Here is a 27961-nt window from a genome sequence, read left to right as displayed (position 1 = left end):
AAAAAGGATAATTGGTACAATGCTGAAAATATTTTAAAGTTAGTGAACCTATAAGGGACTGTCTTTGGGCTGTTATAAGAACAGTACCATAGACGGTGGCTTGTAAACAGATTTATGTCTCACAGTTCTGGTGGCTGGAAATTTGAGATCAGGGTACCAGAATGGCCTGATGGACCCTCTTCTGGGTTTCTGCTTGCATCCTCACATGGTGGAAGAGGTTAGGGAGCTCTCTCAGGCCTTTTTTTAATTTTTTAAAAAAGATTTTATTTATTTATTTGAGGGAGATACAGCACTAGAGAGACAGAGCAAGCACGAGTGGGGGGCAGAGGGAGAGGGAGAAGAAGGCTCCCTGCTTAGCAGGGACATGGGGCTCAATCCCAGGACCCTGGAATTATGACCTGAGCCAAATAACTGACTGAGCCACCCAGGCACCCTTCTCAGGCCTTTTCCTTAAGGGCACTAATCCAGGTGATGAGAGCTCTATATCACTGTCTAAAATCCCCAGTTCCTTTTGTTGTTGTTGTTTGTTTGTTTGTTTGTTTTAGATTTTACTTATTTATTCATGAGAGACACAGAGAGAGAGAGAGAGAGAGAGAGAGAGAGAGAGGCAGAGACACAAGCAGAGGGAGAAGCAGGCTTCATGCAGGAAGCCCAATGTGGGACTCAATCCCAGGACTTCAGGATCACACCCTGGGCTAAAGGCAGGCGCTAAACCACTGAGCCACCCAGGCGTCCCTAAAAATCCCCAGCTCCTAAAACATCACCTTGGGGTTTAGGTTTCAATGTGTGATTTTGGAAGTAGGGGGAACACATTCAGACCATTGAAGGGGCAATAAGAAAAAAATCCCTCTTGTCTCTCTCCCCCTGTCACCCACCAAGTGAGTGCACACACTCTCAATAGTAACTTTTAAAAAAAGATTTTCTTTACTTATCTGAGAGACAGAGAACATGGAGCATGGGTGAGGGGCAGAGGGAAAGGGACAGATTCCCTACTGAGCAGGGAGCCCAATGCTGGGCTTGATCCTAGGGCCCTGAGATCATGACCTAAGCTGAAGGCAGACACTGAGCCACCCAGGCACCCCCACTCTCTCAAATAGGTAAATATATCTTTAAAAAAAGTTGTATTAAATTAAATGTAAGAATGGGTGTTCTATTTAAGGATTTAATTTTATGTAGGTGCTATAAATCATAAGAACTTACTGTGTTACTAGGATTATTTTTAGATCTTAGACCAAATTGCAGATCAAAAAAAAAAAATTGGGGATCCCTGGGTGGCGCAGCAGTTTAGCGCCTGCCTTTGGCCCAGGGCGCGATCCTGGAGACCCGGGATCGAATCCCACATCGGGCTCCCGGTGCATGGAGCTGCTTCTCCCTCTGCCTATGTCTCTGCCTCTCTCTCTCTCTCTCTCTCTGTGTGTGACTATCATAAATAAAAAAAATAAAAAAAAATTAAAGTTGACAAAATGAAGATGCCATCATCTTATTTTAATTATAAAAGTAAAATGTTGCAATTATTTTCAGTTTACAAGAAAAGGCTCAATTTTAAGCCCAAAATGTAGTAGAAAAATGGCTTTTGCAGATTTTGGCTTCCAGGATTCTAAATATAAAAGATCTTGCTGAAAGCAGACAGTTTTAAGAGAATAATTAAAGAAAATGGTGATATATTGATGTACTCGTGGTTTCTTAACCTTTCACATATCACTTTTCTCACTATAGCACCTTGAATCCAGCAACTTTCTTCCTCAACTTGAAGGAGGAAAAAATTCCTCAATTATTTGGACCTCTATTAAAACAGTAACTACACATCTTTGGAAAAGGAGATTTCAAAATGGAGCCAGCAAGCCTAGTTAAGAGGTTTTCTCTCTCTCTTTTTTTTTAAATTTTATTTACTTACTCATGATAGACAAAGAGACGGAGAGGCAGAGACACTGGCAGAAGGAGAAGCAGGTTCACGCCCTGGGCTGAAGACGGCGCTAAACCGCTGAGCCACCCGGGCTGCCCAAGAGGTTCTCTTTTTAAATTTTTTTTTTATTTTTATTTTTTAATTTTTATTTATTTATGATAGTCACAGAGAGAGAGAGAGAGAGGCAGAGACACAGGCAGAGGGAGAAGCAGGCTCCATGCACCGGGAGCCCGACGTGGGATTCGATCCCGGGTCTCCAGGATCGCGCCCTGGGCCAAAGGCAGGCGCCAAACCGCTGCGCCACCCAGAGATCCCGAGGTTTTCTTTTTAAAATAGGGTCAGGCATAAAGGTGGAGGAACTCATGCATGTCCTCATTGGAGAAACCATGATCTTCCTTTTTTTTTTTTTTTTTAAGATTTTATTTATTTATTCATGAGAGACACAGGCAGAGTCAGAGAGGGAGAAGCAGGCTCCATGCAGGGAGCCCGATGTGAGAGTCAGTCTTGGGACTCCAGGATCACGCCCTGAGCTGAAGGCAGACACTCAATCGCTGAGCCACCCAGGCACTCCGAAACCATGAACTTTCAAACAACAATAACACAACAGCTTTCAATCATCTGCAAGCCCTCGGCTTGGTCTTAAATAACTTCCTCCTCATCGTGACACCGGAATGGTTCACATTCTTGACATCAAGAGGCCAATGCAATTTAACAAGTTTCAATCCTTCATTTGCATATTAACACAACCAATCCCAGTTAACCTAGTTTCAATCCCTGTTTTGCATAGAGGACCTAAACATGAACTATACTTCAAACCTTTTGCTTGTGTATCTCTACCCCTTCTTTGTCTTCCTTGGAACACAATTCAGGTTTCTATGAATCTGTGTCTCCCAAGTTACAATTGTTTTTTTAAAAATATTTTATTTATTTATTTATTTATTTATTTATTTATTTATTTATTTATGAGAGACACAGAGAGAGGCAGAGAGAGAAGCAGGCTACACGGAGGGAACCTGACCCGAGACTCGATCCCAGGTCTCCAGAATCATGCCCTGGGCTGAAGGCGGTGCTAAACTGCTGAGCCACCAGGGCTGTCCCCAAATTACAATTCTGATTGCCAAGTAAATGCTTAATTTCTTAAATTTTCAGTGGATCTTTATTCGCTGACATCTTGTACAGAATTCTTTTTTTACTCTTTTGTATAATGCTCATTTAATTTTTTTGTTATTGATGGTTCATGCTAAAACATAAGCGGGAAATTGCCTAGAAGGCTATCATAGGCCATTCATTTTTGGAAAATGTCTTTCGCCAGATTAATTCAGCTCACAGTGATGAGTTAATTGCCCTCATCTACGTCTGCCAATAGGCAAATAACAAAAGACAAAATATTTATATTGATAGTATGTATGCTTTGAGGGATGACTGCCTGCTTTGGAAAATGCTCTACTTAAGGACCTCTACAGGAACCCATATAAATGAAAAAGCATTACAGAACTTAAAAAAAAAAAAAAGATTTATTTATTTATTTATTTATTTGAGAGAGTCCTCAAGCAGACTCCTCACTGAACATAAAGCCCAACATAGGGAGCATTACAGAACTTTTGATGCTCTGCTGTAACTAAGGAGGTAGCTATAATAAAAGTGGACTCTGGCAAAAATGTTTTATGATATTACCTAGAATAGCAGAGAAATAAATGGCTATGATATTGAACCAACATTTGTTGGGGTGTTAACATTAAAAATAAAACTGTCAATTATTTTACCAGAAAAATGATTTTACTCAGGAATAGCAGAATTATCATTCAAGAGAAGCAAGCTATGGCAAAACTGCAGGCAATTCTGGATCAAAGATGAGGAGGCTCTTTTATAGAGGAAAGGGGAGGCACTGTTGTAAACAAAAAGTCCATTGGGGTAAACTGAGAGTTCAGAGGTGTAGTGTCTTCTCATTGGCTGAGTAGTGACTATCTCTCATAGCCTGGGCTTTTGCCCATGGGGAGGAAATCCTCATTTCTTCTCCTGGGTTTCTTCCTGTTGGGTTGGCCATTGATGATGTAGTAGGACATGTGGGCTTCTGCTTCCGACCTCCCAAGTCCATTTTATTGAGGATTCCTTTATTAATTTTCACAGTTCCCCTTTTAATCAGATCTTTCCTCAAAAGCATCACAGATCCGTAGTTAACGATTTTAGTGGTTTTGTGCTTCAGTGCCAGGAAGGACCTTTCCTGGTTGTCAGGTCCTAAGTCAGGGGGAAAGTACAAAGCAGTTAGAAACCGCTTAAGGCCATATTTGAGTAACAAGGAAGGTTAGGAAGGAGAACTCCCAGACACTCCCATGTATAGTCCAAATTTACCAAGATCGTAAGCATTGGAGATCACCTCCTTATTGGGTACATCATTCTTAGAAAAGCTTGGCCAGCAATAAAATACAAGACTTAAAATTGTTATACAAAACAGAGGAAGTAACATGACAATTCCAAATTGTATGATGGTTCTTTTTTATTTTTTTAAAGATTTTTATTTATTTATTCATGAGAGACACATAAAGAGAGGCAGAGACACAGGCAGAGGGAGAAGTGAGCTCCTCGCACAGAGCCCAATGCAGGACCTTATCCCAGGACCCTGGGATCACTGCAGGACTTTATCCCAGGACCCTGGGATCATTGCAGGACTTTATGGCAGGACCCTGGGATCACACCCTGAGTCAAAGGCAGATGCTCAACTGCTGAGCCACCCAGGCATCCCTCGTATGATGATTCCAAACCAGGACCTTAGGTCTGAAAGTAACCAACTGAAATATTTATTGGCACTCCTTTTGACTCAAGAGAGAAAAGTTCTCCCTATGGAAGCAGACCTTGAGTTGTGTATCTTCCTGGAAGTCTTCAATTAAAGAGGCCATGAAAGCAGAAGAGTCAAAACCACAAGAGCACACTGGAAGAACTAACCAAGTGCATTTGGGAAGACACAGGGCAAGTATAAACATGAAGCAATAGCTGATCAACTTTTTGCAAAACAGCAAAACTTCAAAGACATTTTAAAACAGTATTGTTATCTCAAAAGAACTGTATGGAACCAAATATTATTGATAACACAGCCTATAATGTTTTAAATTCAGAAAACATGAATTTAAATAAGAATCTCTGAAGCTTGGTTAATAGTTGAGATTAAAGAAAGATTTTTGTGAATTCTGAGTCTTCTGTTTAGAAAAAGCAAGTGAAAAACTAATATGTCACAGGATCATGATGGGACTGCTTTAAAAAGGCCATAGTCAAAAAAAGAGGTTTCCCCTTTCACAAGGGCTTGATAAATTCAAACAGGGGCCTTGTCTTCCCATAAAAGAAAGGAGAAGCAACAGTGAGAGAAAGGTACGCAGGCTGATCCAGACAGTTTGGGAAATCTTCACTTTCAGATTAATAGATGGTGTGCGGGTCCACTCAGGGTTTGGTGCTTTCTTTAGATGTATCATGTGAATCCAAGGGCCTATTGCTTGGAGTTTTGTGGCACAAGGTTTGGTTTGCATTTCCTGACAAGGCCTTTTCCAGTGAGGCAGTGGAGTCTTCTAGAAGTGACTTTTCCTGGTGGTAAGGTGCAATGCTTAAAGCATTGATTTTCAAGAGTGCACTGTGAAAAGACTGCTCCAACCAAGCATGGTTATTTTTATTTCTTTTTTTTTTTTTAATTTTAAGTATGTTTTTTGTCCTGAGGTTTTTTTTTTTTTTTTTTTTTTTTTTTTTTTTTTTTTTAAGATTTATTTATTTAGGGCAGCCCCGGTGGTGCAGCAGTTTAGCGCCGCCTGCAGCCCAGGGCATGATCCTGGAGACCCTGGATCGAGTCCCACGTCAGGCTCTCTGTATGGTGCCTGCTTCTCCCTCTGCCTGTGCCTGTGCCTCTCTCTCTCTGTCTCTGTCTCTATGAATAAATAAATAAATAAAAATCTTAAAAAAAAATATTTATTTATTTATTCATGAGAGACACAGGGAACCCTGGGTGGCGCAGCGGTTTAGCGCCTGCCTTTGGCCCAGGGCCCGATCCTGGAGACCCGGGATGGAATCCCACGTCGGGCTTCCGGTGCATGGAGCCTGCTTCTCCCTCTGCCTGTGTCTCTGCCTCTCTCTCTCTCTCTCTCTCTCTGTGACTATCATAAATAAATAAAAAATTTTTTAAAAAAAGAGAGAGACAGACTGAGAAAGAGGCAGAGACAGAGGCAGAGGGAGAAGCAGGCTCCTCATAGGGAGCCTGATGAGGGACCTGATCCCAGATCTGGGGACCACGACCTGAGCCAAAGGCAGGTGCCCAACCACTGAGCCACCCAGGTATTCCCTGAGGTGTTTTTTTAAAGAATTTTTTTTAAAGATTTTATTTATTCATTCATGATAGACACAGAGAGAGAGGCGGAAACACAGAGAGAGAAGCAGGCTCCCTGCAGGGAGCCCGATGCTAGACTCCATCCCCAGATCCAGGATCACGCCCTGAGCCAAAGGCAGACGCTCAACCGCTAAGCCACACAGGTGTTTGTAAAAGAATTTTTAAAATCATGGGATCCCTGGGTGGCGCAGCAGTTTGGCGCCTGCCTTTGGCCCAGGGCGCGATCCTGGAGACCCGGGATCGAATCCCACATCGGGCTCCCGGTGCATGGAGCCTGCTTCTCCCTCCGCCTGTGTCTCTGCCTCTCTCTCTCTCTCTCTCTCTCTCTCTCTCTCTCTCTGTGACTATCATAAATAAATAAAATTTAAGAAAAAAAAAAGAATTTTTAAAATCAAAATTTTGCACCTAGTGGCTCAGTTGGTTAAGCATCTGCCTTTGGTTGAGGTCATGATCCCAGGATTCTGCTCAGTGAGAAGCCTGTTTCTTCTTCTCCCTCTGTGACTCCCCCTACTTGTACTGTTTCACATACTCTCTGTCAAATAAGTAAAATCTTTTTTAAAAATTTAAAATTTTGGGACGACTGGGTGGCTCAGTGGTTGAGAGTCTGCCTTCAGCTCAGGGCATGATCCCAGGGTTCCGGGATCGAATCCCACACTGTGCTTCCTGCATGGAGCCTGCTTCTCCCTCTGCCTGTGTCTCTGCCTCTCTCTGTGTGTCTCTCATGAATAAATAAATAAAATATTTTTAAAAAATTTAAAATTTTGATACAGTTCAAATCAATTTACCAGGTTCATTGATGTCAGCTCTTTCACTGTCAAACCTGGGGCAGGGACTGCTTCAGTTTCTCTGCTTTCTCTTTGTGATGATCAAGGTATAAAGGTATCTGCTGGGATCCCTGGGTGGTGCAGCGGTTTAGCGCCTGTCTTTGGCACGGGGCGCGATCCTGGAGACTCGGGATCGAGTCCCACGTTGGGCTCCCGGTGCATGGAGCCTGCTTCTCCCTCTGCCTGTGTCTCTGCCTCTCTCTCTCTCTCTCTGTAACTATCATAAAAAAAAAAAAAAGGTATCTGCTGCATTGAACTTTAAACTTCACATTATTTTTGTTTTTCTTGATCTTGATAGATTTGGCATCCTTTCACCTAGCTGTGAGTAGAAAGTCCTTGATATCCTCAATTTGGGGAGGCTTGGATACAATAGGTACAGGGGAGCATACAGCTGGCACCACCCTGAGAAACACTTACAGCAAGGGGCAAGAAGAAAGAAGCATGGTTATTTTTAATAGAAGCAATTAGGCCTTTATAATATTGAAGTATATGTTCTTTTATCAACTGTGGGTCAAATGAGGCAGGGCCAAATGCACTGGCCATCCTGTGATGTCTCAAAGGATGGGAGTGTGAGTTCCCAAGGGGTTGGGGCTGAGGTTTAGAAGACTAACAATCAGCTTTTGGCCAAAGTATTTGAAAAATCTCTATAAATTTTGCCAATTGAGTCTCTAAAAAAAAAGATTTTATTATTTATTTTAGAGAGAGAGTGATCATGAGAGACAGAGCATGACCAAGGGGAGGGACAGAGGGAGGGGGAGAAGCAGACTCTTCGCTGAGCAGGAAGCCCAACATGGGGCTCCATCCAGGAACTCCAGGATCATGACCTGAGCCAAAGGTAAACAATTGACTGAGAGACCCAGGCACCTGCCAATGGAGTCTTAATAGTGCTGTTAGTGCATTCAACTAACCCGGAGAACTGAAGATGGTGTATGCACAATGAAAGTGTTGTAAAACCAATGGAGCTGTGTGGATTTGTAGAGGTACCTATCCAGTGAAATGGGTTCCCCCAGCTCTATGTAGTTTGAGAGGGATTTCCCCCAGATAGGGATAGCCTTTTCTTTTCTTTTTTTTTTTTTTAATTTTTTTTTTAAATTTATTTATGATAGTCACAGAGAGAGAGAGAGAGAGAGAGAGAGAGAGAGAGGCAGAGACACAGGCAGAGGGAGAAGCAGGCTCCATGCACCGAGAGCCCAATGTGGGACTCGATCCCGGGCCTCCAGGATCGCGCCCTGGGCCAAAGGCAGGCACCAAACCGCTGCACCACCCAGGGATCCCCGGGATAGCCTTTTCTGACAGAATTTTAGCCATAGTAGAATGATTGACCAGTGTATAAGGGAAAGTTTTGGTCCAGTGAGAAAACATACAAACCATAAAACATATTTATATCCATGAGATGGGGAAGCTATATGAAATCCATATTTATGAACAGGTTTCCCTGGATTATACTTTGAACAGATGATATAGTGAGGTAGGCACTATTTGAGACCTTATTTATATTTCCCTACCAAAATTGGTTCATGAATGCTGTCATTTTCTCAGTAAACCAGTGATAGAACTGGATTGTTACTTGGTCCAAACCAGAGGTCTCTATTTTTATTGAACCAACAATTATTAGACTTTCAATATTGTTTTTCCTTTTCTGGGACCAATTGTTGGGTGTCTCTTATCATTCTTTCCCTCAAATTATCAATTAGGATAACATCTCTTTGGACCAAGACAGAAGTTTGGCTATTGGTCTTCAGAGAGGATTTTTGGTGGAAATATCAGTGAAGTGGTTTCTTTGGCCTCCAGGGAGTTGAATCTGGAATGCCTAGGAAGCTCCATAATATCCAGAGCAGCTGCCACAGGTATGGCATCTAGTAAATTTTAGCCATAGGTGCCATTTTTAATTCTATTCTCTTTGGAGGTAAGAACACATCATTGTTTTCATAATATTCGAAAGTCAGCTACCCAAAAGGCATATTGGCTATTGGTATAGATATTCGCGGTTTTACCCTCGGCTCAGGTACAAGCTCGAGTAACGGCATAGAACTCAGCCTTTTAGGGGCACCTGGGTGGCTCAATCAGCTAAACATCTAACTCTTGAGCTCAGGTCTTGATCTCAGGATGCTGAGAACTCAGCCTTTTGAGCTGAAGCAGCCAAGGTAAAGTTTCTGCCTCAGTGACTTCAAAGAGAGTTGTAGTAGCATACCCAGCATGATATTTACCATGTTCATCCTTTAAATAAGAACCACCAGTAAACCATGAAAAATCTGTTTAGTTGGAGGAGTTTCCTCTAAATTGTCAGTGAGTAAAAAGATGATCTGTCAGTGTTAAGCAGTCATGAGGGGTTTCCTCTAGATCCCAATATAGTTCTCGTTCCTAGATCAGATGCCCTAAGTATGGAACATGAATTATAGCAAACTGCAATTTTTCTTTGGAGACTTTATGTCCCTTTAAGGCCAAAAGTTTTAACAGTTGGATGCTGTCTTCAGTGTGAAGAGGCTTAAGAAGGGGAGCAGAGAAACAAATCATCTATGTATTGTAACAAAGTAGAGCCTGTAGAAAACTTTCCATCATCCAAATCAGTTTTAAGGTTTGTGAAAAATAAGGACTCTGTGAAACCCTGAGGCATTACTTATTGTCCAAGTGCATTGCCATTCTTCCCAAGTGAAAGCAAAAAGATGACGGCTCTCCATAACAACTGGAATAGTAAAAATGCACTGCACAGATTGCAGTGAAAATTTTCCTTTCAGTGGAAATGAATGTCAGTAGTGTTATGAGGGTTGGGAAAAACAAATGCTGAGGGATAACAGTGTTATTTATTGCTCAGAGGTCCTGGACAAACCTCCATGCTTGGCCATTGGGTTTTCTCACAGGTAAAATAGGGGTATTTCAGGAATTAGTGCAGGGAAAAATGAGGCCCTAAGACTTATAAGCTTCTATTATGGGCTTCATGCCCTAAAGGCTTTATAGGATATTGATTAATTCTGGGGAGATGTTTTGAGGTACCTAATTTGAATCTTGATAAGAGATGTACTGTGGATTATGCCAATATCTGCTGAAGCACAATATTTGGAAACATGAAATATCAAGTCCTTATTTCAAATGCCAACAAACCAAGAATATAAGGTAACTTTCTCAATGGGATGAAGAGATACAAATAAGATACAGAATCAATAATGAAGATAATTAATTAATTTTTAAAAACCTATGGCAAACATCACATTTAGTAGTGAAAAATTGAAGAGTGCCTGGGTGGTGCAGTCAGTTAACCATCTGACTCTGGATTTTGTCTCAGGTGATGATCCCATGAGTCATGAGATGGAGTCCCTTATTGAGATCTCTGCTCATCAGGGAGTCTGCTTCTCTCTCTCCCTTTGCCCCTTTCCTCCCTTCCTCCCTTGTGCTCTCTCTCAAATAAATAAAATCCTAAAAAAAAAGAAAAGAAAAGAAACGAGACTAGGATGTCAACAATTACCACATTCATTTAACATTTCTGGAGTTCTAGGCAGTGCAATACAGAAAGGAAAATAAAAAGCATCTGAATTAAAACGGAAGAAGTAAAACTTTGTTTGCAGATGATATAATTGCCCATGTAAAAAAATCCTATGAAACAAAACATAAGCTAATGAGCAAACTGGTGTCCTAGCCTCTTTTTACACATAGGGCCTAATTCTGTTCTCAACACACCCCATGTAATGAATACAACCCTGAAGGTTACAAACAGCTTTTTTAAAAAGGCCTAAGTTGGAGTGCCTGAGTGGCTCAGATGGCGGGTCCTGGGATCCAGCCCTGAGTTGGGCTCCCTGCTCGGTGGGGAGTCTGCTTCTTCTTCTCCTTCTGTCTCTCCCTTCTGCTCATGCTCTCTCTCTCTCTCAAATGAATAAATATAATATTTAAAAATAAATAAGTAAAAATTAATTAATTAATTAAAGACCTAAGTTATATAATGTAGAGCAATATAAGGTGGTATGTTCCAGGGATGAGTGATTTGAAGGCTGGACAAATCCATGACAAATATCATGTGTAGAGTCAACAATGTCAATAAAAAAGATAAATCTATGATGGAAGTCCTCAGGCCATCCCTTGTTGGAGATGGGCCCCAGGACAGGAAGGGATAGGTCCTTGGGAAGGGGGCAACTAGGGGGATGGATCTGCAGTTTCCTTTGGGAATTCTCCTTTGCTGCATGGAGAAGAGATGGGGGATGAGCCTCTGAATGTGTTGACATCCAGGTGAAGGGCAACATTAAACTACAGCAAATCCAGCTGCTCTTCTAGGTCTCAGACTCCAGGTCTACCCAGTGCAAACTGTGGTGAAATGGATACATTAAAATTAGTCATTATTATTAGTGGATAGAATCATAGATCAATGGAACAAAACAGAGAACATAGAAATGAACCTACACACACAGGCCCAACTGATTTTTGTCAAAGGTGCAAAATAAATTAAATAGGGATCCCTGGGTGGTGCAGCGGTTTGGCGCCTGCCTTTGGCCCAGGGCGCGATCCTGGAGACCCGGGATCGAATCCCACATCAGGCTCCCGGTGCATGGAGCCTGCTTCTCCCTCTGCCTGTGTCTCTGCCTCTCTCTCTCTCTCTGTGTGACTATCATAAATAAATAAATAAATAAATAAATAAAGAAAGAAAGAAAGAAAGAAAGAAAAAAAAATAAAGAGAGGAAGAATATCCTTTTAGACAAATAAATGGTGGTGGGGATACTGGACATCCACAGGTAAAAAACAAGTAAATAAATAAAAATTAAACCCTACCTAAGTGTCACACCCTGTAAAACAACTCACACAAAAGCAATCACAGATTTAAATATAGAGCAGAAAACTATAAAGATTTTTAGGAGAAAATTTTGGAGACTTAGGGCCAAGTAAAGGGTTCTTAGACTTGACCGGAAAAGTGCAATTCATAAAAGAAAAAATGACAAATTGGACCTCACCTAAATCACTTTTTACAGACTCCCTTGCTGAGTGTAGAGCCCCAAGTGGGGCTCAATTTTACAACCCTGAGATCATCATCACCTGAGCTAAAATCAAGATCTGGGCGCCTAACTGATGGAGTCACCCAAGTGCCCCCTAAGTCATTCTTAAAATAAGGAAATTATAGAGGTGAGCAGATGAGTAGCTGCTGGGGTATAGAGATGAAGATAGTTGGTTATAAAGGAGTAACATAAGGGAGACCTTTGTGGTATTTCAACAATACCATATCTTGATTGAGTTGATAAGTTATATGAAGCCAGACATGATAGAATTGCATAGAACTACACACATGTGTGCGTGCATATATAACTGGTGAAACCTGAATACACTCTATGGATTGGAAAAAGTAGAATCATTAAATATTAGACTAAACATAAAGTCACAGCTATGCAAAAGAAGCAGCCATGATGCCTAAAAGCCATGATAACTTCCTTTCACTAGAAGGTAAAAACCAATCACAAAGTCACTTGAGCCCCCAGTAGACAGACATGAAGACAATCTCAAAGGTCCTGAAATGCAGAGAATCAAGAAGGAGCTCAATCGACATACTAAGGATGTCCCTTTATAGCTCTTGTCATGGTTGCCAGTTGTGTGGTTTCTTATAAGGGATATCTGTCTCCCCATGTCTTAGTGCATTTGGGTTGCTCTAATAAAATCCCATTGGATTGGGTGGCTTAAAAGTAACAAAATTAATTTCTTGCAGTTCTAGAAGCTGGGAAGTCCAAGATCGGGGAGCCAGGAGATTCAATGTCTCGTAAGGACCCATTTCTGGGAGGAGGGAAGGCATTCTCAGGGGTCTCTTTTCTGAGGGCACTCTCATTCATGAGGGCTCCACTCTCAGGATCCAATAACCTCCCAACGACCTCACCTCCAAATATCACCACACTGGGGATTAGTTGTGTGTGTGTGGTTTTTTGTTTGTTTGTTTAAGATTTTATGTATTTGGGAAGCCTAGGTGGCTCAGCGGTTTAGCCCTGCCTTCAACCCAGGGCGTGATCCTGGAGAGCCAGGATCAAGTCCCACATTGAGCTCCCTGCATGGAGCTCCCTGCTTTATTCATGAGAGACACACAGAGAGAGGCAGAGACACAGGCAGAGGGATAAGCAGAGCCTAATGTGGGACTTGATCCCAGGACTTGATCCAAAGGGTATGCTCAACCACTGAGCCACTCAGGCATCCTTGGGGATTAGGTTTTAACCTATGAATTTGGGGCGGGGGGCACATAAACATTTAGTATGTATCTCCCTACTAAAACTCCAACTCCATGCTCCATGCCCCTATGTATTCTGTCCTTACTGGGCCAGTTCAGTCTCCAGCATACAGCAGCAATTCACACAGCATGGGATAGATATGTAAGTAGACTCAGGTAACTTGCTTCAGCACAGGAAGAAGGATTTATTACCCTTTTTCTATGAGTCTTTCTCCCTCCCTCCCCAGAGTCAGCTGTGATCAAGGGGCTGTGGTCTGAGCCCAACACAATCCTGCAGGGCAGCCAAATATTCTCTCAACAAACATTCAGTTCCCTGGGGTCCTCTTGTGTACCACATCCTTGCCTGAACCCTATGGTAGACAAATTTTATCTCAATCTGATGTGCAATGTAGAGATTTAATGTGCAAACAGACCAAAGAACAGGGCCACAGCAGTGAGTGGCTGGAATCCAAAGGATATAAAATCAGAAGATGACAGAAAGCTACAAATGCTACTTCCCAGAGGAGGTGACTCCAGGGGAAGAGAATTCTGGACAGAGGCAACCTCAGTGCAGAAGCCTCGGGCAGGAATGAGCTGGTGCATCTGAGAGCAAGGAGGAGACTCAGTGGTGCAGAAGACTCTGTGCTGCAGAAGGAGGGCATGAGGCCAAGAACCAGGTTGTGCAGGCCCTGTAAGCTGCAGTAAGGAGTTTATTTTATTCTGAGCCAAATGGGAACCATGAGATGGACATGCTTCTCTGAGGGAGTCCTGGGCTGTGTGTGGTGATGCTGGGGGAGGAGGCCAGTTTCTTTGGGGAGGTGCCATGCTGCTGAGAGCTTCTGGAGCAGGGAAGGGCAACTCAAAGAAGGCAAATAGACACCAAATGAGTCTTTATGTTGGTGGAATCTGAGACTCAAGCCTGATGTAGGTTTGATCTGTCTGTGGGTGTGGCGCTAAAAGTCTGTACTGGACCCTGAGAGGCTCTGCCCTCTGATGCCCTTGGCAGAAGAAGGGAATGTCAGTAAGTGGGAACCACTGACGGAAGGATTATAAGTCAGGCAGAACTCTCTCCTTTCCAAGGCACTTAAACCTAAATACAAGTGGATCTGCCAAATAAAATCATTTATTGATTCATGGAACCAAAAAGCTCACAGGACAGCTTCAGGCACAGCTGGATGTAGGGCTCAGTGAGATCAAAAGTGCTTGACTTATCTCCATTCAGCTGTCTCTTTTGACTTAGTTTCCAGGCAGGCATCTCTGAGGAAGAGAAACAAGGAAGAATGGCTGTTGGCAGCCCTAACTCCCAAATCCTGGTGCATGAACTCCAGGGGCCAAAGAAATCTCCTTTTCCTCACAATTTCCTGCAAGTGCTTTGACTAAAGAGGTCTCTCATTAGCCAGCCTCAGGTCACAGGACCACCCTTGACCCCATCATTATAGCTTTAGATTGATTCGTTCCAATAACCAAGCCTGATACACATCCTCAGTAAACACTTGATGAATGAGTGAATGAGCAAGAAATTACTGGACAATTACTTGTTCGTTGTTATAAGCAAACTTCTCTTTAGGCTATTCTGCATTTGTCCCAGTAAGTAAGCTATATTGGTCTGCTTAGGGTGCTAAATGATCAAATTCTAGAGCTTGACTTCTTTAAGATTTTATTTATTAATTTATGAGAGACACAGAGACAGAGGCAGAGAAATGCAGGCTCTCCGCGGGAAGCCCCATGTAGGAATTGATCCCAGAACGCTGGGGTCACGCCCTGAAGCCAGATGCTCAACCACTAAGCCACCCAGGTGTCCTCAGAGCTTGATTTTAAAAATCACCAATATTAAGTAGACTCACTGTTATGAACTGAATGTCTCCCAAAACTCATATGTTGAAGTCATATACCACTATCTGAAAGTACTGAGATAGGGCGTTTGGGAGGTAATTAGATTTAGATAAGAGTGGGTCCTCCATGGCAGGATTAGCATCCTTAGAAGAAGCAAAGAGATATCAGAGCTTCCTTCCTTCCACTATGTGAGGACACAGCTAAAAGATGGCCATCTACAAGCCAGGAAAACATTTCTCATCAAGGAACCAAATTGGCCCATACCTGGATCTTGGACTTCCCAAGGCTTAGCCCTGTAAGAAATAAATTTTCTTACAGTAACTGAACAGACTAGAATCACTCACCAAGAGATGAGGAAGATTCCCTTTATGGGCATCTAAAGAGCATGACAGTGTCTGGCCTTGTGAACAGTTCAGAGTCTTTTATTTTTTAAAGATTTATTTATTTTTATTTATGATAGACACAGAGAGAAAGAGGCAGAGACACAGGAGGAGGGAGAAGCAGGCTCCATGCTGGGAGCCCGACGTGGGACTCGATCCTGGGACTCCAGGATCGCACCCTGGGCCAAAGGCAGGTGCCAATCCGCTGAGCCACCCAGGGATCCCCTTCAGAGTCTTTTAACACAAGATATCAAACTGAGAACATTCAGAATTTCAACCTTGCTCTCCTACTTAATATTAAGACACATTTATTCATAACTGTCACCAAATTGTCTTGCTGACTGTGAGAAAATAAATTAACACCTGTCCTGCTGACATGGGGACTAAGCATGTCTCATACCACAGTGAAAAACTAAGTGCTTATGCCTCTGTAGATGAAGTTCAAAATCAAGAACCACACTGTCTAGCACTAGTCCCAATATCAGTGAAGCCCTGAATGTTGCTAAATCTTTAACAAACCCAAATGTACCCTTCTAATTCAGACATGAATATGTAATCATGAGGACAAACTTCGGGGTTGCAGAGGGTTGGTGTATGGCTGGACATCAAAATGTGGAGGACAGAGAAACAGGGTAACTCCAAATGTGGGAGTGAGGGGACTAATGAAAAGATGATACCGTGGTTTAACCATAGAAGGGGTACTATTCAGAGAGGCAGAGAAGATGTAGAGGCATTCCTGATAGACTAAGGGCACACAAAACAGTGCCCAGGTGCATAGAACTACTGTGTGGATTCCAGAGGAGAGTACCCCTAGCTGAAGGAGAGAACAATTTGGGGGGCAGCCAAGAGAGAAGCTGCAAGGGTACACTGCTGGTGCTGGCTTTCCAAGTGAGGCTTGGGCTAGCATGATGGAATAAGTGAGACTCACCCAAACTGGTACTCTGAGTAAGTCAAAGGGTCAGAGCCACCAGGAACCATTTGTTTCAGATGTTCCAGCATCACCAGGAAAACATTATCCTCCACCCCTTCTGTAACAGGTTGGCTACTATATATGGAATCCCAATGGGAAACCAGAAAGCTGGTTCAGAGGACCCTTCACCCATGTGCTGGGGGCCATCTGAGATCTAACCAAGGCCACTCACACAGGTACAAAGGATTGAGCTCTAATAGACTAATGTCTACCCTATACCCAGAACTCAGCCCTATTTGACTCAGCTGGACTTTAACTCTGTTCCCACATAGAACCCCCGCACCCCATATTGGGAGGCAGACATTCCTATACCCAGGGAGCAGGGCCTGAGTTGGGCCTTGGGGAGGGGATATACCTCACAGTGTTGGGGAGAAACTGAGCAGACTGGGCACAAAGTCCCCTGACTGTTCAAGCCTGCCCAGGTTTCTACCCTGTGAGGTCATCACCTTTCCCACCATTGGGGGTGGAGGTTAAAGAAGGCAGCAGTGGTTTCCAACCCCAACACAGGGTACTAGCTGACCACTGTGGCTCAAAGCCCCTCAAGTCTAGGTCACAGTTCTCTCTCTCTAATCGTGCCTCCAAGGGGCACCTGGGTGGCTTGGTTGATTAAGTGTCTGCTTTGATGCAGGTCATTGAGCCCCAAATTGGGCTCCCTGCTCAGTGGGGAGTCTGCTTCTTCCTCTTCCTCTGCCTCTCCCCCTGGCTTGTGCTCTCCCTTTCAAATAAATACATAAAATCTTAAAAATAAACAAATGTGCCTTCAAGTTAACATTTTCTTGACAGGAAGCATGATTTTGGACCAGGGACACAGCTACAAATAAGATACAAGTTTTATTGACCTTTTGGGAAATTAAGTTTCCAGACTTTTTAAAATCAAAAGACCCCACAAAAAGGATATGGACGCATATGTTAATTCAGTGACTTCTCTCCCTTGAGCCCTGGAACAGTGGCAGCAAAAACAATGAAGGCCATGGTGTGCACCGACACCAGGAACACTAGCCACATCTTAGGACTTCAGGGTCTTTGTTTTAGGACCGGGGTAATGGCCATGAGGTGAACATCCTGCTATCCCCTTATGGCAACCAAAGGCAGGGACCCCTCCTCCCGACAGAAGCCAGTCCTTCTCCACTTGATCTTAGCCAAAAGGCTGAGAAGTGATAAGCCAGTCCCTCTCTTCATGAGCCCAGTTTTGTTCTCAATCCCTCCACACACAGTGATCAGAACCCCCAACGTTAAAAGTGGCTTAAACAATAAAGCTTTTATTACCATACATTCCAGGGAAGTGTGAGACAGTTCTAGGGATGGATAAATCCATGACAGGTACCATGTGTAGTGTCAACTATGTCTGTGGAAATGATTAACCTTCTCTGGAAGCCCACAAGAGGAATAGTTCAGCTACTCTTGACCAGAGCTTGGTCACAGACATACCTAAACCAGTTGGCGGGAGGGAATGAGGCCCATTATGGGCTCCACCACTCATGATTCCCTCCAATACAGAGTGGGAACCAAGGAGATCTGCTGTTCCAGAGTGCACTGAGGGGACTGTTGCACACCCTGGGCACCTGCCACATGGTAGAAGTGGGACGGCTTCTATCACAGAAACCAGCAGTGACTTAACACTGCTAACAGCCTAGGCAGGTCAGAGTGCAACTAGGCTCCTGAGAGCTTCCTACATACCTGCCACTCCAGGACACATGTTGGGGTATGCCAGGGTTAGGTTTCAAATGGCTACTCTCTTCAATCTCCTTTCTGGAATGAGGACTTTCATGTTGAACAAGGTGCCTAGTTCTGTCTACAGTCTTTCCAACATCCCCTATGGCCTTTCTCCAGTGTGGACTTTCTTGTGCTGAAGGAGGGTAGAACTATGTTTGAAGGTTTTCCCACATTCTGTACATTCATAGGATCTCTCTTCAGTGTGGAACTGCTGGTGCCGATTGCGGTAGGACCTGGTGGTGAAGGTCTTCCCACACAGGCTGCACTCGTAGGGCCGTTCTCCAGTGTGAACTTTCCAGTGCTGATACAGGCCAGAGCGGGTCACATAAGTTTTCCCACATTGCTTGCATTCATAAGGCCTTTCTCCAGTGTGAACTCTTTGGTGAAGAATGAAGCTATGGTTGTATTTAAAGAACTTCCCACATTCCCTGCACTCATAAGGCCTTTCTCCAATATGAACTTTCCGGTGCCGAATGAGAGTAGACAGAACACTGAAGGCTTTCCCACATTCGCTGCACTCATAAGGCCTTTCTCCAGTGTGAATTCTCTGGTGCAGAACAAGTGCATCTTTGCGGTTGAAGGTTTTGCCACACTCATTACACTTGAAAGGTTTTATGCCCGTGTGAACCTTCTGGTGCTTCCTCAGTTTAGATGGATAACTGAAGACCTTTCCACACTCATTACACACATGGGATGTTTCTCCAGTGTGAATTTTTTGGTAATTAACATGGGTGGGTTTCTTCTTGGCATTTTCACCTTTTGGGCATCTAAAGGGTTGGTCTGTGGGGTGAGTTATCAGATGGTCGAGGAGTGCAAAAGCCTTCAAGAAGGTTTTCCCACAGTCACTGCACTTGAAGGCCTTCTGTGTGGTGTGGACTCCCAGGTGCTGCTGGCAACTGGAGCTGTTTTGGAAGGCCTCCCCATGCTCAGTGCTCTTGTATGGCTTCTCTTTGCTGTGGGTGGCCTGGTGTTGAAGGAGACCTAAGGTGGCAGGGACACCCCTTCCAGACTCCCCACACAGAAAGGGCTTCTCTGATAGGTAGACTCCATAGCTCTTCATCTGCTCTGGAGGGGCCTCCTCATCCTCCAGTCTACATGGACAACCTGAAACAGAGAAAAGCCAGTTACTAATAGCTGGATTAGAGGAAGGAGGCACCTTCATCACAAACTCATGTCAGACATACCAAAGAGGAGTCCAAAGAATTGCCAGGTGATTGCTAGGAACAGTCTGGGTGAGAAAGGGCTGCCTCTGCCAGATCACAGAATAGGAAAGACCTCAGCAGGGTCTAGGACAGAAAGATGGGAGCAGTGCAGGGAGAAGAGTTGGGGGTCTCCAAGTCACTCCTCACAATGGTTTCAAGCAGGGCCTAGCCCCTGGTGACAGTGAAAGCTGTGAAGAGGAGGTGTTTGCTCCAATGAAAAGGCAACTGTAACTGTAACTGTAACTGTAACTGTAACTGTAGGAGTAGTTGGTGTTCAAGTATTATTTAAGGTGCACATCTCACATCACCAGGGGACTGGCACAAAGTCCGGGTAGGTAGGTTGTCCAGGTCCTGAGAGTCATGGTAGGGATGGCAAGATCACACAGTGTGTCCAGAAGGGAGGGGAATAGTGTGTGGTCACTGGCTCAGCACCAAAATGCCAGTGCACACAAATGCCCCAACATGGTGTGAGCCCATTATTGAAACCAAGGCATCACCCAGCCTTACTCACCGGGACCAGGACCCCTTCTAGCCTCTGCTCTGCTGATCAGAGTCAAGTCCACCACGTTGGGCACCCAGAGCTCTTCTTCATTCTCCAGTTGGGCAACCACATGGGACCTCGAAGGTGCAAATCCTAGAAGGGAGAAAGTAAGAGCCAACCCAAGCCAAGGCTTACCCTCCCCACCCTACCCCATAGGAAGCTCATGTCATCATGACAACCATGAAGGAAATGGAGTATTAGAAAAGGAACCTCCTCCACGCATTTAAAAATGTGTTAAATTTGGTAAGTGGATAGACTCCATGTTGTGTTTGGCCACAATTTATTTTAAAAGAACCTTACGTGAAGGTAAACTGACATAACTGAAGTAAAAAAATAGACAATAATAATTGGAGACTTCAATTTTTAACTTTCAGTAATGGACAGAACCACTAGACAGAAAACAAACAAATACACAGAACTTGAATAACACTAGAAATCAACTAGACTTAAGAGACATCTACAGAGCCTGCCACATAACAGCAGAATACATATTCTCACGTGCACATGGAACATTCTTCAGAAGAGACCATTTTTTGGGGCATAAAATAAGTCTCAATAGATTTCAGAGGACTGAAATCACAAAATATGTTTTCTGATCATAAGGGAATTAAAATAGAAATCAACAACAGAAAGAAATTTGGGAAATTCTCAAATTTATGGAATTTAAATAAAACAGTCCTAAATAACCACAAAGAAAACTACAAAGAGATGAATGAAAATGAAAACACAGCATACCAAAAGCAATGGGACATAGCAGTTCTTGGAGGGGAAATCAGAGCTATAAACATTCCATGCTGTTTTACTCATAACACTTTTTTTTTTTTTTTTAAGATTTTATTCATTTGACAGAGAGAGCACAAGCAGGGGGAGGGGTAGGCAGAGAGAAAGAGAGAGAAAGAGAAGCAGCAGGGAGCGTGATGGGGGGCTTCATCCCAGGATCCTGAAATCACAACCCAAGCTGAAGGCAGATGCTTCACTGACTGAGCCACCCAGCCACCCATCTCATAACACTTCTGACACCAAATGTGGGTAAGGTGAAAGGTGAGCATTCCACACTACTTCTCCAACTCTCAGACAGCAATGTGATGTCCAAGGATTCAATTAAATTCTGATGCTAACTACCTAGAATCAGCAACAGATCCCACAGGTTAAGAGCTCAGTTCCACAAGACTGCCCCTACTTCAGACAACAGTTGGAAGTCCCAGACGCCCATTCTTCTGACCAACTGGCTATAAATCAGGGATTCTCATATTTACTGATGCCTTGTCAAGGTCAGTTGTTACAATGGCTCACAGAATTCAGGAAAAGAGTTTACTATTATCAGTTTATTATGAAGTATACAACTGGAACAGCCCAATGTAAGAGATGCAAAGGGCCAAGTATGCCAGGGTGGAGAGGGAGTGGGGGTTGAGGAAGCAGAGAGTAAAGGGTATCCATGATCTCTAGCAAGACCACTTTCCCAGCAACCCATTAGTTCCCTGAATCCTGTTATTTAGGAGTTTCTGTGGAGATTTCATTATGTATAATCAGTTAAATCATTGGACACTGGTGACTGGTTCAGTTGCCAGCCCCTCTACTTTCCCCAGAGGCCAGGGTTAGGGAGTAGCTCAAAATCCAACTTCCTATCATGCCCTGGTCATTCTGGACACCACTCCCTCTCGTGAAGCTATCTAGGAGCTCCCTGCCACCAGTCATCCCATTAGCACACAAAAGACACTCTTATCACTTCAGAGATTGCAAGTGTTTGAGGAGTTATGCTAGGAATTAGGAACAAAAACAAAAATATATATTTCTTATTATGTCACAGCATCCATATTAAAAAAGATCTCAGGGGAGCAGCCAGGGTAGCTCAGCAGTTTAGCGCTGCCTTCAGCCCAGGGCCTGATCCTGGAGACCCGGGATCGAGTCCCACATTGGGCTCTCTGCATGGAGCCTACTTCTCCCTCTGCCTGTGTCTCTGCCTCTCTCTGTCTGTCTTTGTCTCTCATGAATAAATAAATACAATCTTAAAAAAAAAAATCTCAGGGATCCCTGGGTGGCTCCATGGTTTAGCACCTGCCTTCAGCCCAGGGCATGATCCTGGAGTCCTGGGTTTGAATCCCACATCGAGCTCCCTGCATGGAGCCTGCTTCTTCCTCTGCCTGTGTCTCTGCCTCTCTCTGTGTGTCTCTCATGAATAAATAAAAATCTTAAAAAAAAATAAAAATAAAAAGATCTCAAACTAATAGGCTAACTTTAGTCCTCAAAGAACAGGAAAAAGAAAAGCAACTAAACTCAAAATGAGCAGAAGGAAGGAAATGATAAAGAGCAGAGACGAAATAGAGATCAGAAAAAGGGAATCAATGAAACCAAAAATGGGATCTTTAAAAGATCAACAAAATTGAAAAACCTCTATGTAGACTGACCAAAAAAAATAGAAGAATCAATTTATTAAAAACAAGAATGAAAAAGGGAATATCAGGGACACCTAGGTGGCTCAGAGACTGAGCATCTGCCTTCGGCTTAGGGCATAATTCCACAGTCAGGGATCCAGTTCCGCATCAGGCTCCTTGCAGAGGAGCCTGCTTCTCCCTCTGCCTATGTCTCTGCTTCTCTCTCTGTGTCTCTCATGAATAAATAAATAAAATCCTTAAAAAAAAGAAGAAGAAAAAGGGGACATCACTAACTACATTATAAAATAGGATTTTAAGGAAATACTATGAACAACTGTATTATATGCGTACAAATTAGATAATTAGATAAAATAATTAGATAAAATGGACAAATTCCTAAAAAAGACACAAACTAGACATAACTGACAAAACTGACTCAAGAATCAATAGAAAGAGGTGACTAGGTGGCTCAATCAGTTAAGTATCTGCCTTCAGTTCAGGTCATGATCCCAGGGCCCTGGGATAGAGCCCTGCATTGGGCTCCCTGCTCAGCAGGAAGCCAGCTTCTCCTTCTCTCTGCTGCTCCCCTTGCTTATGCTCTTTCTCTCTCTCAAAAAAATAAATTAATTAAATCGTTAGAAAAAAAAAAGCAACAGAAAGTCTGATTATACTTTAAAAAGCACAAACAAAACAAAACAAAACAAAAACACCCCTACAGGGGGAAAATAAAGGTTAGGCCCGGGGGATTTCACTGATGAATAACATTGATGTAAGAATTAGCACAGATACCTCACACACTCTTCCAGAAAACAGAAGAAAAGAGAACATTTCCCAACTCATCCATTGAGGCCAAAATTACCCTCATACTCAATCTCAACAAAGATATAAGAAAACTACTTTGATACATTGATAACTCTTATGAATATAGATGCAAAACTCAACAAAATACTAGCAAACCAAATCCAGAAATACATAAAAAGGTTATAAGCTATGACAGTGCAATTTGTCCTAATGATACAAGGTTGAACATATGAAAACCAATTACTGTAATATATCATGTTAATAGAGGATAAAATAATCATATAATCATTTCGATAAATATGGGAAATCACTAAACAAAATCTAATGACCTTTCATGATAAATGCACTCAACAAACTAAGAAGGGGTCTTCTTCATCTGAAAAAGGCAGCTGCAAAAATCCTATACCTAACATCATACTTATTAGGGAAAGACTAAATGCTTTTCTTGTAAGATTGGGAACAAGACAGGATGTCTGCTCTCACCAATTCTATTCAGTAAGTACTAGAGGTTCTAGCCAGGTCAGTTAAGCAAAGGAAGAAGTGAAAATATCTGTATTTGCAGATGACATGATGTCATATATGTGGAATATATCAAGGAGACCACCAAAAAACAAAACAAAACAATTAGAACTAATAAATGAGTTTAAGCAAGGCTACAGGACATAAAATAAGTATATAAAAATCTGTTTCTATACACTAGCACTAAACAATCTAAAATGAAATTAAGAAAACAATTCCACGTAAAATCGCATTAAAAGGAATAAACTACCTAGGAATAAATTTAGCCTTGTACACCGAAAACTACAGAACACTGTTGCCTGCTTCTCTCTCTGCCTGTGTCTGTGGCTCTCTCTCTCATGAATAAATAAATAAAATCTTAAAAAAAAAAAAAAAGGAAAAGGAAAAAGTTAAAGAAAACAAAACAAATGGAAAGATATCTCATGTTCATGAGCTGAAAGACACTAAGATGGTAATACTCCCCAAACTGATCTACTGATTTGAATTCATGGTTCATGTTTGGCCCAGGGAGAGCCGTATAAAATCTCCTGTGAAGGAAGACGGCAAAACCCAGTGTACAGAGGGGCATGACTTCAGCAGAGTCAGAGAGAGAGGCAAGGCTGAGTGGAATTTGTTGGGCAACTTGTAAACATCTGCACCCCAAACCCTACTCCAGGAGGCCATGGGGGCAACGACTATTGAGGTTGGTCGCAAGGCTACTAAGAAAGAAGCAGAGGAAGAACACACAACCCAATGCCAGTACTCTTAGCACCAAGCACAGGGAACCTAAGAAAGAAGCAGCCTCTGTGGTGGGGTTTTAGGATCAATACAGCTTCCTATGGGGGGAAAAGGCAGAGGTGGTCAGTTTGCTGGGGAAGAGTGCGAGAGACTTACCCAGTGAGCCAATAAGCGCAAAGTTCTCTAGCATCACATCACGGTACAGGCTCCTCTGGGTCAGATTAAGGAGCCCCCACTCCTCCCGGGAGAAATACACAGCCACATCCTCAAAGGTCACCAGGCCCTGTAATGATGGATTCAACTGAGCCTTAGGAGTCAATTGTGGGCAGAAAAAACAACCAAAACATAGACAGCGCCACCCATCCAAGCCATTGATCAATGTCTTGGGGTCCTGCCACATGTCTCACTAACTTCATCTTTCTCTTTGAGCCCCAAATCCCCATTCTCACCAGAGACATCTACTTCCTTTCTCCTAAGACCCTTACTTCAGAGGACTCCCAGGGCCCCCAGCTCCATTGGTGCCTCTCCCCATGTTACTACTGGACTCTGTGTCATGCCCACAGCAACAGGCTGGTGACCAGACAGATGGCATCTGTGTACCCAACCAGACACACAGGTCCCACGCTATCTACTGTCAGTCAATTCCCTCTACCTCCCATAGATCACCTCCCAGAGGCAACCAAACCTATGCTCACCCTTCTCTTAGGTCTCAGTACCTGGTCCCAGACCTTCCAGTTTGCCCTCCTGCCTAACATGCACATAAGTCTTTGTACCACAGCATGTCATAGCTCCACACCTCCAACATAATCTCACCAGTTCACCTCACTGGCAACTCTCTGGACTTCCCCACATGCCCGTTCTGCATATGGTGTCTCCAGAGTGATGCCACAGCGAGCAACCACAATCCCGTCCTGCCCCAGTCCAACGCCTCTCCTTCATGGCTCACTGCTAAGGGCATCCCCCGGCTCTGTACTGAACTTCCCCACCCAGACCTATTCGCAGCTTCAACCCTCAGCTGACCACACCACACACGGTCCTCCAAGACCCCTGGCCCTCTTACACCTCTGCCTGGCCCAGGCTGTCCCTTCACCTGCCACAGCCTTCCTCGCTTATTCTGAGCTCATTCCGAACCCAGACCCACTGGTGGGGATCGAGACTGAGCCTGGGGCACCTTCCACTCACCTGCGCCTCCCCGGCCAACGGAAGCTGTGGGCGGAGCATTGCCGCAGCAGGCGCCGAATTAAGTCCAACTCCGTGAACTCCGTACTTGCCCCCAGCCCTCAGCGCAGGCACCTCCGGCCGAACGTGAAACCTTCGAAGCTAGGTCCCCTCGCGTGTAAGATGTGCCCAAGGACCAGGGAGCCGCCTGTGGGAAGCCCGGACCCGCCAGCGCCCGATCCGAGTCTCAGGAAGAGGGAGTCATTCCCGGGGGTCACGGCTCGTGCACACGCGCGACGAGGATCTCCGCCCGCGTCCTCCGCACTGTGGCCCCTAGGGAAGTCGGCCCGTCTCACAGCTCTCGAGAGGTTCGTGCCCACCCACGGCAGCAAAAGGAGCACCGCTCTGGCAACGCCGGAAGTCCCGCTGCCTCCAGCTGCCTTCTTTAACCTAGCGCCGGCGTCTTTAGGACCTCATTTCCCAGCTTCCCTCGCGGTGCCGCTTACTAGTTGCCAAGGCGACAGGCGAGGCGCTGCTGGGCGCTCACACAGATGTAGCCAATGACGGCCCAAGAGAGGAAAGTGTCGGAGAGAGCGGGGCGGGTAGAAGAGGGACTTCCGGCGCCAGACTCTCCTGAGCCACACCCGGCTCACGGACAGCGTCGGTATGTGGAAGCCTGAGTCTGACAGGGCCTTTCAGGCCGCAGAAACCGGAGTAGGGAAGGCGTTGGAGTGGGCGCCACACTGCGCCGTGAGTGCGGCAAGTGTCTCGAGCCCCAGTATCCCAGGCTGTAGGGAGGTGACACCTTCAGGCGTGACTCACTTCCGTCAGAGCCCGTCCGTGCCCGCGGCCGCCGGGGAGTCGTTGCCCTCGACACTATGTCGGCTCCACGGAGTAGGAGGCAGAGCTCAGAAAAGACTCTCCAGCCGCCTGAGTTGGTGTGACAGCGGCCAGGGGACCTTGTCAGGAGATGGGGTTTCGGGGAAGATCAGCAGTTGGATTTTATCAGTGTTGAGACTTCGGTGCCTGGGCCACTGGGCAGGTCTAGGGTGCTGGGTGCTCAGAGGACAGTAGGCTGGTAGCCTGCTCCGTGTCAGGCCATACAGAGGAGAATGAGCATGTTGAGGATGTCAGGGGGAAAGGTCCAGGGCACATCCGGATGGTGGCTGGCAGGAGAAGAATCCAGCTCCTGGATGTCTTGCACTGATTTCAGATGCGCTCATCCTAGAGGATGTGGTACTGAGGGTCCTAGGAAGAACAGAGAGCTTAGGCGAGTCCCAGAGTGATGCTTGAGAACTTTGCACTGGTGGCTTCTCTGGGTCAGGCCACTGGCTTCCTCACTCCCGCAACTAGAGCTCCGTTTTCTTTACTCTTGCCATGTTCCCCTTGAAAGCTGCTGTTGGTCGTGAAGCTGGGGCCCAGGCCATGCTACCTCCTCTCCAGACTTCTGTGAGCAACAACCACACATTCTACCAAGGGGCCATGAGTGGCTGAGATCAGCCATCAGAAGCCTGTAATCTTTGCAGCAAGTCATGTTCATCTCAGTCACTTTGTGTAAGATGCCCAGCATTTCATGCACTGACAAGGTTTTTGTTTGTGGGGCCACTGGGGTCAGCCTTAGAAACCCTCCCTGGACATTTAGTTTGTGCATATCACTGTTGTTCCTGTACAGATGATCCTCAGGGCCTATGTAGTCTCTTAAGGTCAGGCCTTCTTCTGAGGTGGATTCTCACAAACCTCATCAGTCCCCATAGCTCTTGTGGCTTCCACATTCTGTGTGTTTGCCCCACTGGAATTGGTGAAGAGAGCATCCCTGGTGACTGCCCGAGGTGGGTTATTTTCACACCTGGTGTCTGACCTATGTTGTCTCAGGTCTTAGTGCCTCCCTGACCCCCTACTGTATTTCATCCTCTTTTTTTAAAGATTTTATTTATTCATTCATGAGACAGAGAGAAAGAGAGAGGCAGAGACACAGGCAGAGGGAGAAGAAGGCAGAGGGAGAAGCAAGCTCCATGCAGGGAGCCTGACATGGGACCCGATCCCAGGTCTCCAGGATCACACCCTGGGCTGAAGGCCACGCTAAACCGCTGAGCCACCTGGGCTGCCCAACAGCTCATGTTTTTTATTTGCATTATTGAGGTTGCCTTCTTGAACCTCAAGATTTTTACTTTGCAGATTTTAAGTTTAGTTCTACGTTAGGGACTATAAGGACAGGTAATGAGATAATGGAGTCTTTCTAGGGAAGTGACAGGGAAGTACAGTGTCATCAACTGTAGGACATCTACTTGGGCTGGCTGCCTGAAGGATGGCAAGAGGAGGGTGAAGATTGGGTTGCCACAGCAGGCAGACACCTGAAACTGTCCAGATAATAGTGCAGCATGGGGGGTTGTTGGTAGTTAGAGATGATTCCTGCCAACCAGTTGTGAAAGGCTGTGGAGTGTGACTGGAGGTGGCAGTGTCCACACAGCCATACAGGGCCTGAGCTGTGATTCTGACTTTCCCTGCCAG

The 27961-nt window shown here is 44.5% G+C and overlaps 1 protein-coding gene across 4 annotated transcripts; it reads right to left on the bottom strand.

The window, feature by feature from the left end:
* Positions 1–3398: 3398 nt before the first annotated feature.
* On the bottom strand, positions 3399–25998 carry ZNF584 (zinc finger protein 584). 4 transcript variants are annotated; one of them, XR_003232994.2, is made up of 5 exons: positions 25478–25947; positions 24452–24578; positions 19857–19979; positions 18108–19247; positions 3399–4138 (listed from the first exon to the last, which is right to left on the bottom strand). XR_003232994.2 is itself a non-coding variant. In XM_025984453.2 (4 exons), exons 1-4 carry the CDS (start codon positions 25514–25516, stop codon positions 18244–18246), a joined length of 1293 nt encoding a protein of 430 aa, XP_025840238.1. In that variant the 5' UTR covers positions 25517–25998; the 3' UTR covers positions 17243–18243. The 4 variants fall into 4 exon arrangements, 2 of the variants coding, with proteins under 2 accessions (XP_025840238.1, XP_025840240.1); XR_011994120.1 differs by lacking the exon at positions 19857–19979 and having other exon boundaries at positions 3661–4138; positions 25478–25935; XM_025984453.2 differs by lacking the exon at positions 3399–4138 and having other exon boundaries at positions 17243–19247; positions 25478–25998.
* Between the last annotated feature and the right edge of the window lie 1963 nt (positions 25999–27961).

Source organism: Vulpes vulpes, chromosome 1, assembly GCF_048418805.1.
Source record: "Vulpes vulpes isolate BD-2025 chromosome 1, VulVul3, whole genome shotgun sequence".
NCBI lineage: Eukaryota > Metazoa > Chordata > Mammalia > Carnivora > Canidae > Vulpes > Vulpes vulpes.
This window is presented reverse-complemented; position numbering and strand designations above follow the sequence as displayed.